Source organism: Camelus ferus, chromosome 28, assembly GCF_009834535.1.
Source record: "Camelus ferus isolate YT-003-E chromosome 28, BCGSAC_Cfer_1.0, whole genome shotgun sequence".
Classification (NCBI taxonomy): Eukaryota; Metazoa; Chordata; class Mammalia; order Artiodactyla; family Camelidae; genus Camelus; species Camelus ferus.
Genome location: NC_045723.1, coordinates 3,233,602 through 3,256,759, shown reverse-complemented (window position 1 = coordinate 3,256,759; position 23,158 = coordinate 3,233,602). Strand labels below are relative to the sequence as shown.

Sequence of the window (23,158 nt, the reverse complement as noted above, 5' to 3'; positions counted from 1 at the left end):
GGAACCAGAATCAGACAAAATCCACAAGTGTGATCTCCCCCACCTCCAAGCCCTCCCCATCGAGACCCTCTTCCTGCACCCCTGCCTGGGCCAGCTCACAAGTTCTCCCACCACAGGGGTCTAGCTAAGCTGCCCTTGAACTCAGAAAGACAAAACAGCCATTTGCTTTTTCAGTCCTACCCAGTCCTAAGGCCAAGCCCTGTGTGCAGAGGAGGTCAGGAAGGTCCCACTGTAACCCCACTTGCAGGAGAACACTGCCACCCGTGAGGCCTAATTAAGCTCCTGGGAAGGATCTAAGAAAACCAAAGACAAGGGAAACCCTCTACCAGCCAGGGTGACCCCTTCCCTTCCGGGCTGAGCAGAGGGCTTTTCCAACCCACAAGGCACGGCAAGGGCTGACGGACTTGAGGCCTGGATGTTCCCCCAAACCCACCCCTAGAAGGAAGGACACTCAATCAGAAGCTCAGGTTTGGTTTCCATTAGCCATTTTAAGAATTTCCGTCAGGCTACAGAAGCACAGGCTAAGAGGGCTCAGAGTTCAGGCCCTCCCGGGAGACTCTGCCTGTGAGCAGTGGCGTCCCGGGGCAGACAGGTGAGCAGCACGTGACCCCTCGTCAGGTAAGGCAGTGGAATCGGGGTGACCCAGAGAGGAGGACACTCAAGCTCTGCTGTTCAGTGACGACGAACTCCTCCAGGCACAGACAATGAGGGTCTATTGCTCCCAGACTTAAAACCACATCTGCTTTTTATCCATTAAGAGAAAGAAGCCAGTGTTCCTCTTTGGGGAGTATCCAAGCTCAGGCTATAAGAATAAAACTTCCTTATATTTTGAACACTCCAAATGGGATTCCAAAACTCACGATGAACACAAAACACGAAGCTAAGTAGGCTCCGGAGTCCAGAAACATCTCCACGTGGCTGGGTCACATGGCAAATGCTGCTTTAGGGATCGAACCGTGGAGCAGTCAGTTTCAGTCAGTCCCACTGCATCCGTGAAGCCTCTCAAGCAAGCTTCTCTGGACTTGCACACCAGCTTTCAGCCAAATTTGATCAAGGGCCTGAAGGGACCTAACTGGGAAGGTCATGAACACGCCAACAGAACCAAGATCCACGCTAGAGAACAAAGGCTTGAGCAGTGAGCCAAAGCAGAAGGCCCCCTCCCTGTGGCCACCTGCTGAGGGTCAGTGAAACCTAAGTCTGTTCTGCAGCCCCGGGGCCCCAACAGAGAGGCATCCCAATGTCTTCTCCAGCTCAGGCTGCATCTGCAGAGGACAATGAGTGGAGGGAGAGCAAAGTGAGGCAGGGAAGAAGTTTCCATTCAGATTTCCAAGGAAAGCTCCTCAGATGGACAGAGGCTTAGACAAAAAGCAAAAACCAGTGGATGGATGGCTGGAAGGTATGAAGAGTTACCAGTTTTCTATTCTTTGCAGATTTAAAAATGAAGTACAAGGGTCTTCAACAAGACGGCCTGGGCTGTGAAATCCTTTCATGTGGTCTGGCATCACAGCCTATATGCTCTCCATCCCTCTTCACTTCCAAGTGGTGGGACTGTAGGGAAAGGCACGTCACAGCAGCGTCACCCTGGGGGAGGGGTGGGCCTCCCGAACCAGAGTGAGACGTCATCACAGATGACCATGGAAACGCAGCATCCCTGCATCTGAAGCTCCAGTGACAGAACAGAGTCCCTGGCCAGCTGCTGGAGACGGGAGAAGACCCGCCGGGCTATGTGCTCAGGCCAGCGCCTGCTCCGCCCACACCCACACCCTCTGGGTGACAGCCACAGAGGCTGTGGCCACAGGAGGGCTCAGTAGAAGCGCTTTCGGCTCTGTTCCTGCCATTTGTTGTAGAGTATGATCCCAATGACAATGGCAAACACAGAGAACACCAAGGAGAAGAAGACGATGAGAAAGAGGGCCAGGCCACTCAGGGGCGGCAGTGGGACTGTCACTGAGGAAGCAAAAGAGAAGCAAGTCAGGATCAGGGAGCCCACCCAGGTGGGAAGGACCACCCAACAAGCTATCAAGTCCCCAGGTTCAGACGCCCATTTCTGGACCTGGAGCTCAGACTCTCCCTTTCCAGATGCTTCCATTTGAAACCTAAGTGGCCCCCTGTCTGCTCATCTGTAACATGGAGACAAGGGAAAAAGCAGGGGCAAGTGCTCCACATTCTTTAGAGAACACAGAACGGAGCCAGCCCGGCCAGCTGTGCTGCAAGGCACCTGGGACCCCCACACCCCCGCCCACAGCCCTCCATCCTCCTCCTCACTGACAGACAGCTTCCCGGGTTCCCCTGGGCTCACTCTCAGGCAGCTTCATGTTGTCCACCGAGGGCAGGAACACGTCTCGATGCAGCTTCTCCTCTTCCGGGGTCCTCTCCACTGTCAGCTCAAACAGCTTCAGGGAAATGACGTCATGATTATCTACAGAGAAAAAGAGCAAGGATTATTCAAGCCTCCTCAGGAGGAGACAGCTGATCCACAGCTGACAAAGAATGACCTGAAAAACAGTAACTGAAACCTCTGATTCTCATTTAACAGTAAGGATAGAGAACAGGAAAACTGTCTTATCCCGAATTTAAAGTTTTTATCAACAAGCATGCATTACCTATATAATTTTAAAATTTAGGGATAATACAAGAACCCCTTATCATATGTAAAACCTTCCAGTGAGAGGAGACACAGTGGCCCTGCAGCTTCCCTTCAATGTGGACGACACACAGAAGTGACAGGAAAGGGCCTCAGAACAGCTGCTTAATAGGCCATGATTGGGCACAGCTAGTGGCCTAGAACACACTTCCCTTTGGGACTGTGCCTAATTCTTTGCAGCTCCTTGTAACCATGACCCTGAATCCCACTATTAATTACCCGAGAAGGATCAAGGAATTAGGGATTCAATTTTTTTCTCTCCTTTTAAAAAGTATCACTATAAGCTCATAGATTCAAACACATTTGATGTGTTTCAATACACTGAAGTTGTATCTCCTATGGATGCTCAAATCAACCCATCTTTGTCCAGTGGGAGCCTATTCAAGTTGGTTCCTGAGTCCTTTTACAGGAACACCAGAAGTTTTTGAGATCTTTCTTGCTTCTCTAGGACATTTCCAGCTTATATTTCCTCCCTCAGACCTGGCATCAGCACATCTCCAAGTTCTTGTCCCTCTTAGTGGGAACTGGTATTAAGAGACCACAAATGTGAGTACTAGAGATGCTCAGTCCTACTGGGTTGGTCACTGGGGACTGGATTTCTTGCCACTTCTATTATTAGGATGGCATCTACGGCTGCTTGGACTCTTTGACTCTTTAGGAGTCCCCCAGGTAGGAAAAAACTGGAATCACCTTCAATTAGAAAAATGTTTTCTCAGTCGGGCTGAGATTAAACCATGGGACAGGATAAAAAGCCAGGGCAATGCTCCTCACAACGTAAGGGTGTCAAACACTGGGGCAGCTGGGATGTGTCCTAACTTGCTTGCAGTTTCCAATAATCCACAGCAAAATAAGCAAGATGTCAACAAGAAAGACCTTAAGAGAAAGACACAGTTTGTATTTAGGGTTATCCTGTGGGCAGAGAACATGGATATACTAACCTAGGCATTACCCTAAACACTGAGAGCAAAGGACTCCTTTGGATAAACAAAAAATTCTCTTTGGCCATTTCTTACAGTTGGGAACAACTTTCCAATGTTCCCACTGAAAAGTACAACAGGAGGTTAACTGAGCAGGTCCCAGAACCTGCAAGCTCAAAGGAAACTTGTAGACAAGGACAACTTTTTCAACTTGAGTCACATAAAGAGATGACATAGCAAAGATCTCCAGCCTGTGCCCCCCTTACCTGTGCCAAGGTGAGATGTCCCACACTGGCCCACCTGCACAGTATTTAGAACTAGCTGCCAAAACTAACCTAAGTGACAGAAAGCAGATCAATGGTTGCCATTGGTAAGGGAGGAATGCTGCAAAGGGGCATAAGAGAACTTTCTGCAGCGATGGAAACACTCTGTATCTTGACTGTGATGCTGAATACGTACGTGAAACTATTTGTCAAACTCTTCCTGCTATATACTTGTTATGTGGAAAGCATATCCCAAGCAAGTTGATTTAAAAAAAAAAAAAGAAAGAAAAAATAGTTGCCAGGATTTAAAAATCAAATTTCATTTAAAAAAATTCAGATTTCTAGCTTCTCTTGAAAAACTAGAAGACATGGCCTCATTGAGCCCACACTTTCTCTTGGCAACAATGGCTGGAACTGAGCAGCTGCTGCCCATTTCAGATGGGTATTTGCCTTCCTTTTGGCCACAAGAAAGTCCTTTCATACCAGCGTCATTCATAATAAATTATATTAATCAAAAGAACCAAAAGTTCAGTTCTTTACCTCTTTTCAAAAGATGATATGACTGACATTAAAACCAAGGGAAAGAAAAAGCACATATAGAGAAGCTTCCAGTTCAGAACAGGTAGGAAGAAAACCCAGGAGAGAGAAGAGTGAAAGAGCCAGGTACTGCTAATGCCACATAAGTCAAGGAAGGCAAGAATAATCAGTCAAACGAGCTGAAGGCAGGACAAAGAGCAAACACTGAGAACAGCAATGAAACAAAGAACTTTTATGAGAAGAGTGCTAACAGCATGGCAGAGAAACAGGCCGAGTGCAGCATTCACCACGGGGGAGGAGTCACAGAGGTGGGCGGCTGAGAAACAAGCATCTGCACACACATCACATTCAAAGGTCTGAGCACAAAGGAGAGTCTGGGGTCAGTTAGAAGAGGGAGGGCGGAGTCAAGGAAAAGCTCTGTCAAGAGAAAGGAACTGTAGGTGGAGGAAGGACAGGGACCTGACTGTAAAAAGTGGCACCAGAAATAGGAAAGGACAGGACTCAAACCAGGCTGGAAGAGCTGGCCAGATGGAGAGGCAAACACTGCTTTCCGTCAGCGCCAACACCTCCTGGAGACAACTGTCCTGGGAGAAGCCCGGCCTGGGCTTTTCAGGGACGTGGATACGAGAACGCAGGAAGACAAGCACTCCCAGGGCACTTGCTTCCCAGAGCTCTGCTCATCTGGCTCCTGCTCTGAGGAGCCTCCCCAAGGTCTGCCTATCAAGCCGTGACAAGTAAGGAGTGCACGAGGCAGTACCCGAGAGGTCCCCAGTGATGGAGGAGGTGCCAAAGTAGTAGCCCCGGGGCAGACGGACCCCGGGCACCTCGATGCAGTCCCTCCACTCATGCTTGCCATCGATGTCCATCATTATCTAGAACAAAAAGAAGAGAGAAGTCAGGGCCAGGCCACAGAAACAGGAGCGAGCCAGCCCGTACCGCTGACGGGTCCAGAACCGGGACTCACCGTCAAATGCCTCTTGACATAGCGAATCACGAGGAAGGTGTCATAATGGAGGTTGCGGACGATGGCTGTACAGCCCCCCAGCTCCGTAGGCCGCCCGTCCCGCTCATGGTCGTAGCTGAGGGAGCCATTGTTCACCATGGCTGAGATGTAGGGGAACACCCGCTGGGAAAGCAGGGAAGGAAACGCAGGATGGTAAGGAGGTGTTCGGAGGAACGCCTGTGTGGACGGCAGCAGGAATTCTGCACACAAGCTGAGCTCCTGACTCTGCCTCATCGTTAGCAGCCCCCGAGAACCCACACTCAGATGGTCACTCAAGGGACATGGCCAAGAAGCGACTGACCTCTGTACTTGCCTTCAGGAATCTTCCTTGCTGCCCATTGGGGTGGGTCTGAAATGGCCCCTCTAACAGTGTACAGTCCGACTGAGATCCTCCCAGAGATCACTATTTGGCACTTACATTTTACCCAAGACTGGTGTTTCTCTTCTTCTTATGTGTACATAACTATCTCCCTGACTGCCATGTAAACTTCTTGAAGGAAAAAAATCATTTATTGTGCTTCTCTGCATGTGTCCACCTTAACTCCATCCCTCCTCCCCGCCCTGCAAGGTAAGTATTCTGCACACCGCAGGTGTTCTGAAAATACCAATCAATCAGGGAAATCCTTCCATTCAGGACAGCATCTTTCAAATTCTAAAATCCTGTACGCATATGATGCTAAATGGATTAGGATTCACAAAAGGCAGTGCCAGAACCAGGCTGCTAGGTGGTGGTCTCCAGCCACAGATGACTGTTCTTAGCCCAAAGATCTTCCAGCCCACTTAAGCTTCATCCACACGTAACTTCTTCCAACAACACTCATGACGAGGTTCTCCCACTGGAAGTGTCCCCGTACCCACAGCCTTGTCCCACCTACTTCTGAGGCCCTCTCTCTCCAGTAGAGTTGTGGAGCAAGTTCTTCCTTAGAAATGATGAGCTAACCATTCCAGAACAAGCCCAGTGCCAAGGCAGTGCAGAGAGGTAGGGTGATGGGAGGACAGGAAACATGAGACATGCCACTTCTTTGGTGAGTTCCTCACTGTCCTAAACAATCAACATGCAAGGTGGAGATGCAGTTGAAATCAGAGACTAGTGAATTGAGACAAGAACCACATGGATTCTAAACAGCAGCAAATGTCGGACGGACACAGAGGGAGTAAGGGAAGGCCACGGTGGGTCAAGAACTGAGTACCTGGACTCCTGGAGAATATCGCCTCTTCTGGGCCTGAGAGGGTCCAGCAGGTTATTATAAAAACAAGAGAGGGCACAGAAGACAGGAGACCGAGTCAGAAAGAAACAGCCATGGAAGTGCTATGACCCAGCTGCGGTCAATGAGCAAGCCAATCTAAATCCCCAAACAGAACTTTAGGGCCCACGGAGGGCATTCTGCAAGTCCTTATACCCCTCAGAATTACAGGCAAAACTCTACGCACAGGCGCTTGTACATTTTCTCAGGTGAGGGTCTGGTGCTATCATCAGATTCTCAAAGGGGTCCACTAGGAAGAACTCGCTAACCCACAGAGGGTCCTGAAGCTCTCGGAAGCTTTATAAACACACAGCATCACATTCTCCAGGCAGGCCTCACCTATGTCTCCGATAATCCAAAGGCCAGGCCATGACTTTGTCTGTAACCAGACTACAGTATTTCTGTAGCAAGGGGAGTGACAAATAGGGCTAAATTCTTCCAAATTCAAGATGTCCTTTACTGCCCAGGATCTCAGGATTTAGCTCTTGCCCAGAAGACAAAAATCCCACCATCTGAGAGACTGTCAAATTAACTCTAATCAAAAGGCTCACTTACCCTCTAATTGAGCCCTGTGGACATACATTTCCTAATAGTTATTGTTAGTCTGACCTACAACACTGGGCAGGAAAATGCCCTGTGGGAGTGCCGCAGCATGACAGATTTAGAAAAATCACACGGTTCAAGGGTGTTTAGCTTTGCTCCAGTTTTAAATGACAAAGACAAGAGATACCTACACCAGCTCAGCCCAGCCCCGCCCCACAGGAAGTGGGCAGAGGTGCAGAGCCCAGAGCATTCCGTCCTTTAATACTTAGTGAGCACTTATTATGAGCCAGGCTGGGAGCTCAAAGGCACAAAGACAGGTATCTGCTCCCGTGGAGCTGACATAAGAGTAGAAGAGAGAAACAATAAATAATAAAATTATTTGAGACAGCGGTAAACAGTATGAGGAAAATAAGTAAGTAATACAATGGAGACTGACAAGGAAACATCTCTCTGAGGAGACAACATCTGGGCTGAGACCCAAGCAGTTAGAGGGAGTCCACCGAAAGATCCAAGGGCACAAGAAGCATGAGACTGGCACATTCAAGGACTAGAGGAAGACAGGGGTGTCCGAAACCCGGCTGGTGAAGGAGAGGCTGGTGTGAGCTGCAGCAGAGGCCGTACCACACCGGCCTTGCAGCCACCGTGAAGGGTTCAGGGCAGGACTCAGAGCAGCTCCCCGGCTGTTGTTCTTATGCCGCTGGTGGAATAGGAACAGGACTACAGAAAGGTATGAAATGTAACGGGGACGATTAGATTGCCGTAAAACTCCATTTGTTGTACAACTACCATTTAGAACGAGGGAGTTATGAGTATGTTATCAAGCAGTTTACAGAAATGGCTTCTCTCGAGAAAATTCCTAACTTCGGTGAACAATTAGGGAAAAGAAGGGATTAAAAATGCCCCTGGGAGCTCTGATGATCCCACGGCTTGCTTCACTTATCAACCCCAGTAACTGGAATCAGAAATTTCAGGCGTAACTTTCAAGGGAGTGCCTCAGACAAGGATCCCCAACCTCAGGGGGCCTTACTCTTCCCAAGGCTGGCGAGGCGTCCGGTTATCCAGTATCAGCCAGAGGTAAGCTGGGCTTCAGGATGACCTGGGGGAGCTTTTCAACTGCACACACATGTGGGTCCTGCAGTCAGAGACTCATTCAGTAAGTTGAGAACAGGGCACGGGACTGTGTATTTTTTAAAAAGCACCACAGACAATTGTGATATGCAGCCCAATGTAATAAATAGGCCACTAGACACAGCTTCGAGCTGGACTCTGTCTACTTCAGAAACTCATGACTTGGCCTTCAACTTTACACCTCATGTTAGCAGTAAGTCGTTAAATGCCATCTTAACTTCTACGCCCAGTTGGGAGTTCTGGAAGGGTTTCTTGGGTACCCACTAATTCCACACAGCAGCCTATATATAGCCAGAACCAAAGGCTGAAGAATCACACTGACTCAGGCAAAGGTGCTGGTTTCATTCCTAATTTAAGAGTCACCAAAAATGAGGAACTTCTACCTACTGTCCAAACAATAGGGTGTAGAGTGGAGAAATGTTTTCAACTTTTTGTACTACAAAAGCCACTTTAAAAAAAAAAAGAAAGAAAAGAACAAAAAAGACCCTCCACATGGTATTGTACCTTCAGCACATCTTGATTGAATAGAGACACATAAATTTATGGATGTACGGATCCCATGCTAAAATTCCACAGGTCCAAAACGCACAAGTTGTGAACCACTAGGTTAAAGAAAACAGCACACCCGTCCCTCTGTACTCAGGGAGACCTGGGTTCTAACTGCAGGTACATCACGCATGGCTGTGTAACCCTGGGTGGATTAAATCATCTCTGACAATCTATTTCCTCACCATAAGCAGCAGAATAATACATAGCTCACAGGGTTAATATGAAGATGAAATGAAATCTGTAAAGCATTTAGTACAGTGTCTGATATTCAGCAGGGGAGTCAATAAATGTTCATCCAATCAAATTAATTAATTTCTATACATAAAAATTGTTCACAGGTGCTCATATATAAACACAAAGCCAAACATGTAATTCCCAGACCACTGGCTGCCATGGACCTCTAAAATCTCCAAAAATATTCTGGGGATTAATCGGTTTGCCTTTTCTTGTGGGTATGTATTTTCTGTTTTTCTTTTTCTTTTTTTGTCTACTAAATATATTAAAATACAATAATGACAGAACAATTATCTATAACAAACATCACTTTTAAAAAGAACATTTTAAACCAATAAAAGAACTATATAATTTTTAATAAATAAGTAAACAATAAAACATTTAGCATTTATGAAAATTCACTTCACTGTTCCTATTCTTCAACCAGAGAAACTATTACCATCCAATATGAATTCATGGACCAGCACCTAGGAGCCATCTCTTAGAGTAGTTTTTACCAACCCAGACCACACCGCGGTTGAGTAAGCTGGCCAAGTCTGCTCTCTGAAACCTAGTATGAAGAAAAGGAGGGCAAGAGAGGAGAGGGAGAGGACAGAGCCACAACAGCCACCACCAAACTGTCTGTAAAATGTCCCTGGGGATGTCACTTAGTGGTGAATAAGAACAGCCAGCATTTCCCGAGAGCTTGCTCTGTGCCGGGACTGTACTCAGTAATGGTCACATATGCGTTCATTTAATTCTCACAACCCGAAGAGACAGTGTTAGTATCCCTATTTCACAGGTAAGAAAACTTGTCTAAGACAACACAGGTATTAAGCAGGTGGTCTGGACACAGAACCTTGGCTTAATCATTATGCTACACTGCTCTCAAGATCAGTCACTACGGAACAATGTCTGGTATATACTTAGATACAAAAGAACAAAACTAAAACAGACAAACAAAAAAACCTCCCCCCAAACCTAGGTCTCTAATATACCCTGAAAACACAAAGAAATATTGGAGAATGGTCCCAAATTAAAGGAAAGGAGAAACAGGACAGCTGAATGCAACACAGGATCTGGGATTTTCTTTTGCTGTGAAGGACATATTGGGACAACTGGTGAAATCTAAACAAGGTCAACGGATTAGATGATAGTATCCTTACCGATATGAAGTTCCTGACTTTGGGATTAAGGGAACATGATGAAGGCAATTTAATCTCAAGTAAAAAATACACTCACATGCATGAGCACAGACACACACACACACACACACACACACACACACACACACACACACACACACACACGTGAAAGAAAAGGACAAAGCCAAGATAGTATAACAGTAACATTTTGGGGAATCTGGGTGAAGAACATTCTGGAATTCTTTGTTGCATTAGTGTAACTTATCTGTAAGTCTGAAATTATATCAAAATGGGAAAATTTTTCCATATGTCTAAAGTTTTTCAAAATTAAAAGGTTTAAAAAAAGAGTATTCAATATAATGCAGTGTTTTCATTTTTAAAAAGATGTTTGTACAGTTTTATTTTTTAGTCTTTTCTGATTTTTCTATAATGAGCCTTTCCATAAAAAATAAGAATTAACAAAGCAAATGCCTCTTGTACAGCTTCTCCCTTCACACCTCCACGTGACACTCCCCTTGGATCACAAGTGGAACACACTCACTGCCATTCCTCCAGGGAGACACTTTTTAGACTTTCAAAACTTTGCAAGTTGCTGGTACTACCATAATCTTCATCCAACTAACCCTTTGTGCAGGAATCTGGATAAGGAAGTGACTGGTTAACTCAGCAACACCCATCCCATTTAGAATGGGTGACAAGATCAGTGAGAGTCTCACCACATTGTTGGGCAGCACGAGAAGGCCCCTGCTCCACAAGCCCTCAAACTACTACTAACCTAGACTAGCAACTCCGTCCCCAAGTCTCATAGCTCCTCAACTGGACGATACAGGACAGTGGCACCCCCAGGCCAGCTGACTGCCTGGAAGAGCATCACATACTTGAATATTACCATGATCTCTTAAACTCATGGAATGATTTTAATCCCATTTATCTTACTTGTCACCCCGTTAGAACAAACCCAAATCATGTAATATGGGGACTTCAATACAGAGTACTTTAAAATCGGGAAACTTTAAAATCAAGGTATGTCCCAAACACTGAAGTTCATCTCCCATCTACCCAGAGTACAAGGATCAAGATTCAGAATACAGCCTGGGAGGTAGGCCTTAACTTCACTGCTACCCACCATTATGGGAGTATGTGGACACTTCTTGTTAATGAGAAGAGCTATCAACTCTATGGAATAGGAGATCTTGTCTACAGCTCTACTTTAGGGGACCCGTGAATCTCCTGAAATTCTATGTAAAACCCTATGTGTACTTGCATCTTTCTGTGGGCCCATCACTTTCTTCATATTCTCAAAAGGATCAAAACCCAATGAAAGATAAAGAACTAACCCAAAGCTGTGTCCCCTGGAGCACCAGCTCTTGCTTTCTTTCTCCTTCCTCCCTGCACTGTCACCTCCTCACCTGTATTCAATTCTAGCAGAAAACCATACATTTCCACTTCTCTTGAAAACAAGTTCTCACCAGTGAAGCTAAGCTTCCATGCCTAATCACATCTGAGAGTTGCCAATATTCACTGGACCTAGTTTCCAAAGGAGTCTGTCTTGGAAAACACTGCCTCACCTAGGACTGAGAAAAAAAAAGAGGGGAAAAAAAAAAAAACTAAGTCACATCCAAATAGCATAATAACAAGAGAATTTAGAACTTGTGGAGTTCCTTTAATAACGTAAAAATTCTCTCCACCAACAACAGAGAGACCAAGAGGAATCAGTGTCTTCATCAAGATAAAGACTTGCGGGAATCTGTTTTTAAACTGGACGGTATGTATAGTATTGTCAATTTTCTTCCAATTTCAAAGGAGGGAAAACAACTGTCACATTTGAAAAAAAAAAAAAATGGAGAGTGCCTCAAACTCAACTTCCAGGCTGGCCTGATGTGAGAAGAGCAGTGAGCTGTTCACTCCACTCTCCCTCCAGCTGCTTCTGCCTGCAGGGGTGAGGCCCAAAGGTCTCACCGGGAAGGATGAGGGCCACGGCTGCACTTCTGTGCTCTCATTCCAGGAAGGCCTCTTGTCATCAGACTCTGATTTCAACTAAAAAGGACATTCCTGCTCCAAGACTGCTACTGAGTTCCCTGCAACTTCACCAACATCTGGGTTCTCCTGAGAAACGGATGACCATCTACTGATGACGTCACAGAGCCAAGAAAAGATGATCAGGTCATGTTTTTTTTTTCTTTGATCAGGTCATGTTTTAATCAACATTTTTAAAAATTAGCAATACCAAGATGTAAGTCGCATACCACACAGTTTACCTATTTAAGTCTATATTTCAATGGGTTTTAGTATATTCACAGCATGATTACCACAATGAATTGCAGAACATTTTCATCCCCTCAAAGAAATGCTGTGCCTGCTAGCAGTTACTCTCCCCACCCCAACCCCCACCCCACCAGCACCAGGCAACCACTCATCTTTCTGTCTGTATAGATTTCCTGTGCTGGACATTTTATATACATGGGATTATACAATATGTGGTCTTTTGTGACTGGCTTCTTGGCTTTCCATGTTTTCAAAGGTCATCCACACTGGAGCATGTATCAACGCTTTATTTCTTTTTAATGCAGAATGATATCCCATTGTATAGATATATTTTGTTTATCCATTCATCAGTTGATGGACATTTGAGTTGTATCCATTCTTGTCTATTAAGAATAATGCTTCTATGAACATTCATCTAAGTTTTTGTGTAGACATGTTTTCATTTCTCTTGGGTGTATTATACCTAGGAGTGAACTGTTGGATCGTATAAACTCTATGTTTAAGCATTTGAAGAACTGCTACATGGTTTTCCAAAACAATTGCATCATTTTATATTCCCATTAGCAGTGTATGAGGGTTTCAATTACTCCACATCTTCACCTAGTTTATCACCTGTCTTTTTTATTTTTGCCAGACAAGTGTGTAAGACAAGGGTGTAAGTGGCATCTCACTGTGTGGTTTTGATTTGTATGCCCCTAATAGCTAATGATGTTGACCATCTTTTCATGAGTTTATTGGCCATTTGTGTATCTTCTTTGGGAAATATCTATTCAGATCCTTTGGCCATTTTTCCATTGGGCAGTCTTTTTAATTCTTAAGTTGTTTCTAGAATCTATAAAGAACTATTACCAGTCCCTTATCAGATATGTGATTTACATTCATTTTCTCCCATTCTGTGGGGTGTCTTTTTTCACTTTCTTGATGGCACCCTTTGAAGCACAAAACTTTTTAATTTTGATGATTCATACTTAGTTCCTTGACCCACTCTGAGTTAATATTTGTGTATGGTGTGAGGTAGGGAACCATTTCATTATTCTGCCTATGGATATCCAGTTGTCCAAGCACCAATTATTGAAAAGATGATTCTTTCCCTATTGTACTGACTTGGCACTCTTATCAAAAATTAATTGATCATAAATGTGAGGATTTATTTCTGGACTTTCAAGTCCATTCCATTGATCTATACGTCTATCATTATGCCAGTATCACATCAACTTTACCCTTCTTTATCAAGATTATTTTGATTATTCTAGTTCTCCTGAATTTCCATACTGATTTTTGAATTGGCTTGTCAATTTCTACAAAGAAGCCAGCGAGGCTTTTGAAAGGGATTGCCTCAAATTTGCAGATCAATGCAGGGAGTATCACCATCTTAATGATACTAAATTTTCCAATCCATGACACGAAATGTCATTCCATATACTTAGCTCTTCTTCAATTTCTTTCAACAATTTTTTACAGTTTTCAGAGTATAAGGGATTTTTAAAATTTATTTATAACTATTTTATTCTTTTCGATGTTAGTATAAATGGAATTTTCTCATTTTTATTTTTTGATTGTTCAATGCACAAGCATATGGAAATACAACTGATTTTTGTATGCTGATCTTGCATCCTGTAACCTTGCTGAATCCATTAGCTCTAACAGTTTTTTTGTGTGTGTGAATCCTTTAGGATTTTCTACATATCATCTGCAAACAGGAAGTTTCACTTTCTCCTTCCTACTCTGAATGTCTTTTAGTTTATTTTCTTGCCTAGCTGTGCTGAACAGAACCTCCAGTACAACGCTGAATAGTAGTGACAAGAGCAGATATCCCTGCCTAATTCCTGATCTTGGGAGAAAGCATTCAGTCTTTCACAGTGAGTTTTTAGCTAGGAGATTTTCATAGATGCCCTTTATCATGTTAAGGAAGTTCTCTTCTATTACTAATTTGTTGAGTATTTTTATTATCATAAGGAATTATTAAATTTTGTCAAATACTTTTTCTGCATCTATTGATATGACCACATGGTTTTTGTCCTTTATTTTACTAATATGGTCTATCATATTACTGTTCAAATATTAAACCAAATGTGAATTCCTAGCATAAATACAATTGGTCATTGTGTACAAATCCTTTTTATACCTTGCTAGATTTGGTTTACTAATGTTTTGTTGATGACCTTTACATCTATATTCACAAGAGATATTGGTCTGTAGTTTCCTTTTCTTGTGATGTCTTTGTCCAGCTTTGGTATCAGGATAATACTGGCCTCAAAGAATTGGTTAGCATCCCCTCCTTTGATTTGCTTGTATGGGTTTGAGAACTGATATTTCTTCTACTTTACATGTTTGGTAGAATTTACCAGTGAAGCCATCTGGGCCTGAGCTTTTCTTTGTGAGTCATTTTTTTTATTACTAATTCAATCTCTTTACTTGTTATAGATATATCCAGATTTTCTATTTCTTCAACTATCATTTTAACAGCCATCTATGATCTGGCAGTCTCACTGTGACACAGGTAGTACCTTCTAGTCCAAATACTAAAGCTCTTGACTTACTCACCTAAACTACAATTCCTATATTGCTCATGGGGAAACTGAGGTTACGTGATTTTGAACAAAGTGTCCTGATTTCAGGAGCCAAGCCCAAACTCTATATCCTAGACTCCCTCACCCACTTCTCAGATGCATTAATAATTGCTACTATTTCCCCCATATTTCCTCATAAATAAATGTGGCAGGAAGTAAACTGAGCACCAAGGTCAAATGCACTCTGGTGACAAGGAAACAAGAAACCAGAGAGATGCTTTTACCACTACCTTGTGGGATCTGCTGAATTACTCCACATACCCCACCCCTGGCCTTCTCTTTTGTCCTCCTCATTCAGCACGCCTTCAACACATGGCATTTCCAAGTTTTCAAAAGGTATCGCATTTGTCACCCTCCCCTTAGGTGCTCAAAACAAAGCAAAATAATGAGACTGCAGTCTCTGGAGTCAAACCCACTACCTAGCTGTCACTGACAAATTTTTTAACCTTTCTTTACTTCAGTTTCTTACCCATAATGTAGGGCTAATAATGGTATCTATCTCAAAGAGTTGTTATGATAAGTAAATAAGACATATGCAAACACTTGGAACAAGGTCTGGCACCTTTAAATACAATGTCAAAGTAAACCATGGTACTAACAAAACATATCTGACTTTACCCTGTAAGATAGTTCCAGGTTTTTCAATGTAAGAAGTTACTGGTTATGCTCTGCACTGACCATATGCGCTAAGAACTGAAATTGCAGAGGAGATCATATGAGAATAATGAATGTCTTCATTTTCAAGGAAATCAACCTGGCAGAAGAAAATAATGGATGGGAGGTGGCAGAGCACCATAATTAAAAGCACAGCCTCTGGAATCAGGTGGACCTGTGTCCAAACTCTGGCTCTACCTCATACTGGCTGTCACCTTGAGCAAGACACTTAATTTCTCCAAGATTCTGTTTATTCATTGGTGAAGTGGGAAAAGTAATATTGACTATAAGGAGAATGACAAACATCAAAATAATAATTGTAAAGCACCTGGTACCTAATAGCCACCTAATAAAAAGAAACTGCTTTTATTAGTTTCTTTTTTATTTTAGTTTTAATAAACAAATTTATTTAATAAATAAACAAATAATAAGGAAACAAGAAGCTGATGTTGGTCCAGGGGTTCTCAATCTTGGCGATATATGTGACTTACCCAGAGATATTTGAGAAAATAAGGTTGCCCAGACTGCACCTAAGACAAACAGAATCAGACTCTCTAAGCTTGGGACCCAGGCATCAGTATTTTAAATGCTCTTCAGGTAATTTCAAGTGCAGTTGGGAGTGAGCCAGGAAAGAAATATCAATTTTTAATGTCTGAAACAGATTTTTTTCCATTAACATCTACTCTTCTTACAAAATAAAGCCCATCAGATATGCCCTCTCAACCAAAATCACTCCTATCTGATGGTGAAACAGAAGCTAAGAGAGTTTGAACAATTTACTTCTGGGAAAAACAGAGAGCCACTGATGGAGTAAAGAGGAGTCCAGAAGCAACATGGAGAACAACTCTGCAACTGACCCACAACAAAAGGTTCCGCTCCTCTAACTCAGGTCTCACTTTCCACCTCCTCTATAATGCTGTGGGACATGTGAAAATTACTGAATCTGGGTGTTGCATATACATTGATCTGTTCACCCGATTTCTAAAATAAGTTTGAAGTTTTTCATAAAAATCTTTTGGGGGAAAAAAATAAAGCGAGTTCTGTCTCCATTCCTAATCCAGCCTTTCTTGCTAAATATCATTTAACTACAAGATACCCAGCAACAACGTGCCATAATCACTTTCCGACCATCTGATGGCAGGGCCATCAGGCAGAGAGAGGGAGCACAGACCTGTTGCTGGTGTAAGAAAGTACCAAAGGACCCTGAGGGTCAGCTAACAAAAAGCAAGAAGCTTCTGCCAACAGCCAGATACTGAGTTTCAACAAAATGTTGAGATTTCATCAATTTCCTTTGACAGCCTTTCCTATAGGAGAGGAGACCTGCTGTTCAGAAGTGAGAAGAAGAAGGAAAGGATGCTGGCAAGGGTGAGCAAGCTGCAGAAGACAGCACAGCAGTGACACAGTGCATCAGGGGAGCAGAGGGACATAAATGCAGCTTGCTATGGTGCTGGCCCAGGAACCAAATCACCAACCAGCTGCACATGCCCAGTTCCAGCAGCTGCCTAACAACGTGCACAAGAGAGAATGCTGTTAACACTAGAGGAAAAGCTGCTGTTCACGACAGCCATTCCCAAGACTGGACACCACAAACAGTTCTCTCTAGGAAAAAACCCTTACACAGATGTCAATTCTTGAGGTTCAACAGATGAAGAAAATAGAACCAAGCCCCTCACTTTCTTTCCCCTCTGTTCCCTCCTGAGCAACATTCCTGAGGCAAAGGACTGTGATGTCAGTGCAGCTGACCTACGCTCTGACACTTGCCATTACCTCTTGCTGCTTCTCCTCATTGGGATAGGTGTCTACAAATACTCCCAGCCCCACAAATTTGTCCATGTTTCCAAACACAGGCCCTAGAGAGAGAGAGAACAGGTGATGAACAGTGAAATAAAGCCAAGAGTTGATAAAGGAATAATACATCACTATGATGAAGGGATAAGTGAAATCCAAATGACTTACAGGCCTCTTTAAGATGAGGAAACACCTGTAAAAACACCCAGTGAAGGGCACGGCCTGGAACAAGCACTCAGTAAACATCTGTAGTTGTTTGTTGCTAAAGGCAGGGAAAGAGACAAGGCCAGCGCCAACTTGCTTAGCATCCCAGCTGCTCCCTGATCCAAACTGGTTGCTAAGGTGCCCCTATAGAATTCTGCTTTACAAACACTTGGTGATGACTATGCCCCTGAGAGAGAACTGAATTCCCAAGTCTCCACCTCTTGTTGCAAAAGCGATCAGGTCAAACCAGGCTGAGTTTGCCATGTACTGGGAGCAATGGCTCCCGCACAACAAGGAAAAATAAGTAACTCTTCTTTTTCCTGACTCAGGAGTTCTGAGATCGTTCACTGTGCATGCGCAGAAGAAACCAGCTCACCCAATGTCAGTGTCGGGGACAACCAATGCTTTCAGCCAGCCAACGGGCTGGGTGGTTTCAAAGGGAAAGCGGAAGTTACCGATTAGCAACTCATCCCAGGATGAGTCAAGTTCAGCTGCTTTTAGGACTCAGACCCCAGTCCAGAGACTAGACAGGCCAGTCTTCATCCACAGACATCAAGGGAGAGGGAAAACTGCTGGCACTGTGGGACGTGCCCTTCTCAAAGAGAGGGCACATGAAAAAGCAGGCCTGTCACACCCCACACAGGAGCAACCCCCATACCTGGCTGCATCCGATCCTTTGTGTACCAGATTGCCAAGCCATCCCCATGCAGATTCTTCTTCCCTTGTCCATGGATTCTGAAGTGCACCTGCAACTCCCAGTCTCTCAGGAAACATGGCTAAAGTGAAAAAGACACAGGAATCAATAAGAAGCAGGAAACATGAAGCCCTCAGGCCCTCATGGGCAGCATACAGGCTCGGAAAACACAAACACAGCAGACACGAGGCTAAGGGTTAAAACCGAAATCTAAAACTTGCTAAGTCTTTGTGTCATACAATTAAACAAACTGAGCCATTCAACAGTATAGGATATTTAATATGAAAAGCGAATAAACCTCCCAATTATCTTCACCATCTCCCAACAGAAAAAGGATAGCATTCCAAAGTTGGAAAAGACAAGAGAACTTCAACTTAGGCTACTGTGATCCTACACCCAGCAAAGAATCTCAGCCTAGAGTAGAGGTGGCTGAATTAATATTCATTTGCAACTGAAGATCACCCCTCTGACAGAAAGACTCTAAAAAGCGTGGATTTAAAGAAAAGTCAAAGCTTCATTATAAAAGAATAAGATAAGCTAAGTCATTATGTAAAGGTCTCCAGGAATAATTAGCAGATGCTATAAACAACTCTAATTAGCTAGAGTTGGCCCTATGCCAAGCTGAGGAGCAACCCAGAGTTCCCACAAGAAGGGATAAGAGCTGTGCCTCCCCAAAACCCCACCCCATGGCCAAGAAACATAAATGCACCAAAGGAGAACACCATCATCTCCACCACAGGGACAGCCTCTGGTGGAAAAACATTAAAGAGAGGTACTAAATGGACCATTTTTCTTCTTTTGTGTATCAAAACCTTGGAAAAATGGAGAAGAAGGTGAGTGGCTGGTTAAGTGTTCTCAATAGTTGAACACTTTCAAGGAACCAGAGTGGGTATTTGATTTACAGAGGCTCCTGGTTAAAGTTCACCATGAATAAAGAAAGGAAGGAAGAGCAGACAGACCAGCAGGTTCAGCCAAAGGCTCTCCAAATACATAGTTCTGGCTCTTGAGCAACATAGCTATTGCCAGATTATTTTCAGTTTTCACTTTTCATTTCTGGGAAATCTTCTAAAACTGTCAGTATTAGGAGTATATAGTCAAAATGAAAAGGGTGTGGATACCTCTGAATTCACCAAAGAACCCTGAAATCTTCAATAGCTTACCCTACGCTGACAAGCCCAGGCACTGAGTTATCATTCTGGGTTCTTATCTTCCTGCTATTTCATTTAGATTTCAGGGGAAGAGTGAAATTCAGCGGCAGGAAGCTGCCCCATAGTCAGAGGGTAGGTGTTACACCCCAGAAAAGGGCAGAGCCAGAGAAGTTCACACTGAGCCAAGAGGCTCCTATCCCTTATCCTTGGCCTCCTGGAGCACAATGCTATACAGTTTTGCTCAGGGCTATGTCTAACAGTGGTTCTAAAACTTTGCTGCACATTAGATCCCCCTAGGGAGATTTTAAAAATCCCAATGTTCAAGCTGCACCCCATTCCAACTAAATCAGAATCTCTTGGGGTGGGACCCAGCCATCAGCTCCAGTGGACCACCAAATTTGAGAACCACTGCTCAAACAAATTCATCCTTTTCAAAAACTCAGAAACAATGCCAAAGCTCATTCTGATAGTCAAATAACAAAAAAATACAGGTATCAGAGAACCTGAAAAAGAGCAGGATAACTAGACCCTAGACTAGAATTGCTGCTACATAAAAGAATTAAATAGAGACAGCTAGCAAGACAGCAGTATCAAGCCTTGGACAAAACCACTTATGACCCATAGACCTCCATCTTGAAACAGATGTATGACATAACAACAGCACATTTCTGTTACCATTTTAACTTTCCAATGCTTCTTCACATCTATTGTCTTATTTTATTCTCACAATAACCCTGGTGGGCAAGTAGAACAGGCATTATGAAGCTCATTTGACAGCTGGAGAAACTGAAAACTGAGAGAGGATTCACAGAGGGTCTATGACCCAGCTGGATCGAGAACCCAAGTCTTTCAACTGCCAGTCCTGCACGTCTTCTACCGGAACACACCCCCCTGCACTCTTTCCAAGAATGAGCTCAGCACTACAATCTGGGTTAAGAGGCCAGCCTGTACAAACAGCTCATGTAGAAACTTTGCTCATCCCTCTACTCCTTCAGAATTCTCTGCCACAGAAAATGAACAGAGAAAAGAAATCGTTCCCTTCTCTGAGATTCAGTTATCTACAACTAATGATAAAAACCATGTGAAAGTAAGTTCTTAGCTTCTGAGAACCCAAGAGAAAGGATTAAAGGATGCCAAGGTCACTCCCAAAGGTAAAGTGGTCATAAAAGATTAAGAAAGAGCCCTAGAAACCGAAAAGAAAGCATCATCTTACACTTGTACAAAATCACAGTGCAGCCACACCAGGAATACTGCATTCACTTCTTGTCGCCATACCTCAAGGAAGACAATGTAGCTAGAAAAGGCCCAGAGAAGGACAAATAAAATGACCAAGGGCTCAACGTGGCTTTTACATGAAAATAATATTTAAAATTAAGACTCTTCAAAGTGAAATAACAAGGGGGGACACTGGGATGAAGTTTGGGATAAGTTTAAAAGAACAGTTTTCTATTTTACAAAGCAAATTAATTAAATGTGAGTAAACTTATTAACCTCCAAGAATTAATACTATCAGGTCGATCAGGAATTAAAGACATTTAAGAGAACAGAATCAAAATTAATTATTTGTTATAATTAGGGCAACAGAGTTATCTCTCTAAATATCTGATATCATTATGAAGGGCATCCTAATCTCTGAAATGAAAATCCTTGATATCCACAGAAGGCAGAATACTGGGGATAGACAATAAAATTAAGTCAATATGCCATTGGTAAACTAGTACTTTCTGGGTCACTAACACAGGAGGAAGAAAGATTCTTACCACCCGGTTCCACAGGGCACCCTGTTTACTTTGCATATCTGGGGTAAGGCGGATATACTGGGTCATCACCATGGCATTGCCCATCAGATTCCACAGTGAGGAACTGCCTGTGCCCACACCTATGGGGAGGAAGTAGATCAGTTCATTCTCTTCAACACTAACTGTTCAGAAAGCCACCACAGACCCTCTGAAAGCTGGAGTCATCATCCTTTATCCCCTTTGATATCATTCCATCTCCCACCTTCTCTCACTCATAAAATCTTAAATCCTTAACCTCTTTACAGCTATCCTTTCACAAAGCCTTTCTCAGGTGACGACATCAGAGCTATCACTTTATCCATGCCATAGTAATCATAGCTCAGATCCCCATTTTCTATGTGAGTAAATTTTAGCATCATGAAGTAAAAAAAATTCCTGTTACACCAAAAAGAGCTTGACTCTTAGGCTTCTGGGGCTTAATCACATTCTTTCTTTAAACAGTCTAAGTGTAAAGCTACTTTTCCCCTTACCTCATACTATTAACCCCTTGAGAATGAGAACTGGTGTCTGTATAACCCACAGTATTAGCAACGAGAGCAGCACAGAGAAGGCACTCGATGCATCTGCTAAGTAAATAAATGATCACCCTTAGCAGCAGTGTCTACACCTCTTGCACATTGAGTTGTTGTTTGTTTGCTGTCGCCTTGTCCTCTAGTCCGGTAACAGACTTGTGTTAGTTAAGCCATCTGCACTGATTTGGTCCTCTTTGCAGATAACTATATACATTTTCTGGTTAATAAGCTGTGCCTACCAGCCTATGAACACTTAACAGAGCAAAACTAACCAGCCTCTTTCACCAACAGGGGTTCTGGACTGGAGAAGAACAATTGTCTTAACTGACAACAGAATTTTATCTTCTTTCTCAGTCTGGGCAAGTTCTACCCCAGTTCTATCTCCTGCTTTATTTCTAGCACATCCACGCTCCATCCAGAGCCCGGCTCATTGCGAGTGGCCCTCACTCCCACCGTTCGCAGTTCTCTCTCATTCCCACATTCCTCCTGTCCAACTCTAAGCTTCCCTTCTTTCAGGCCTAGCGCTAGTGGCATCTGAGAGCCCTACTTCGATCTGCTGGAAACTTCCAGCGCCAAGTGAGGGGAGTAGGATTGGGAGGGAAGCGGAGAGGCTGACCCCTGCCCCTAGGACCCGTTTCTCCCAAACATGGCGAGAGTCCCCAAGGGCCCCCATCCACAGGCGGCAGTTTCCTCAGGGACAGGAACCCCTTCGCCGCCCCCGTCTCTACCGAGGAGCTCAGGTCCCTAAGCCCTCCCCGAGCACGAACACCTCGCCCCCCGGCGCCTCACCCTGATAGGGCTTCGACAGCGAGTGCTCCCGTTTCAAGTACTCGAACGTTTGACCCGCCCAGACTGGCCACGGCCCCTGCCCAGACCCCAACAAAAGGAGAAAGAGCAACATCCTGGACCCATCCCGAGCCGACAAATGCCGCCGCCACCGCTGCCACCACCCAGAAGGTCCCAGAGTCACCGCCATCTTTCCCACCGCCGTCCCTTCATCAAAAGCCCACCCCGTCGCCCAAGCCATTGGCCCACGGAACCATCTGCCCACGTCCCATTGGCTATCGTCGAGTCCCCGCCCCCGCAGGTGAGCTTCTCCCCGATTGGCTGGCTTGAGTACCAGTTGCCTTGCCAACCCAGGAAAGGGGCGTGACCGAATGTTTGGCCTCCCTTATTTGCATTTGTCCTGAGCGCCGCTAAGCCTGCTGGGATACGTAGTGATTTCCGTTTTGTCTCTGCGTTCTAGAGTAAATTTAAAGAGATAAAATGTTTCTTCCAGTCCCACGGAAACGTTTTGTCCTCTCTACCGTAGTAGTCTCCTGACTGTGTAGAACTATC

At 44.1% G+C, this 23,158-nt stretch overlaps 1 protein-coding gene across 5 annotated transcripts; it reads right to left on the bottom strand.

Moving 5' to 3' along the window:
- Positions 1-463: 463 nt before the first annotated feature.
- Positions 464-22,818, bottom strand: LMAN2L (lectin, mannose binding 2 like). 5 transcript variants are annotated; one of them, XM_032469818.1, is made up of 10 exons: positions 22,610-22,632; positions 21,270-21,388; positions 20,723-20,803; positions 18,326-18,443; positions 17,443-17,525; positions 6,555-6,587; positions 5,326-5,487; positions 5,119-5,233; positions 2,300-2,419; positions 464-1,947 (listed from the first exon to the last, which is right to left on the bottom strand). In XM_032469818.1, exons 4-10 carry the CDS (start codon positions 18,333-18,335, stop codon positions 1,805-1,807), a joined length of 666 nt encoding a protein of 221 aa, XP_032325709.1. In that variant the 5' UTR covers positions 18,336-18,443; positions 20,723-20,803; positions 21,270-21,388; positions 22,610-22,632; the 3' UTR covers positions 464-1,804. The 5 variants fall into 5 exon arrangements, with proteins under 5 accessions (XP_032325709.1, XP_006177677.1, XP_006177678.1 ...); XM_006177615.3 differs by lacking the exon at positions 20,723-20,803 and having other exon boundaries at positions 22,610-22,818; XM_006177616.3 differs by lacking the exons at positions 6,555-6,587; positions 20,723-20,803 and having other exon boundaries at positions 22,610-22,818.
- Between the last annotated feature and the right edge of the window lie 340 nt (positions 22,819-23,158).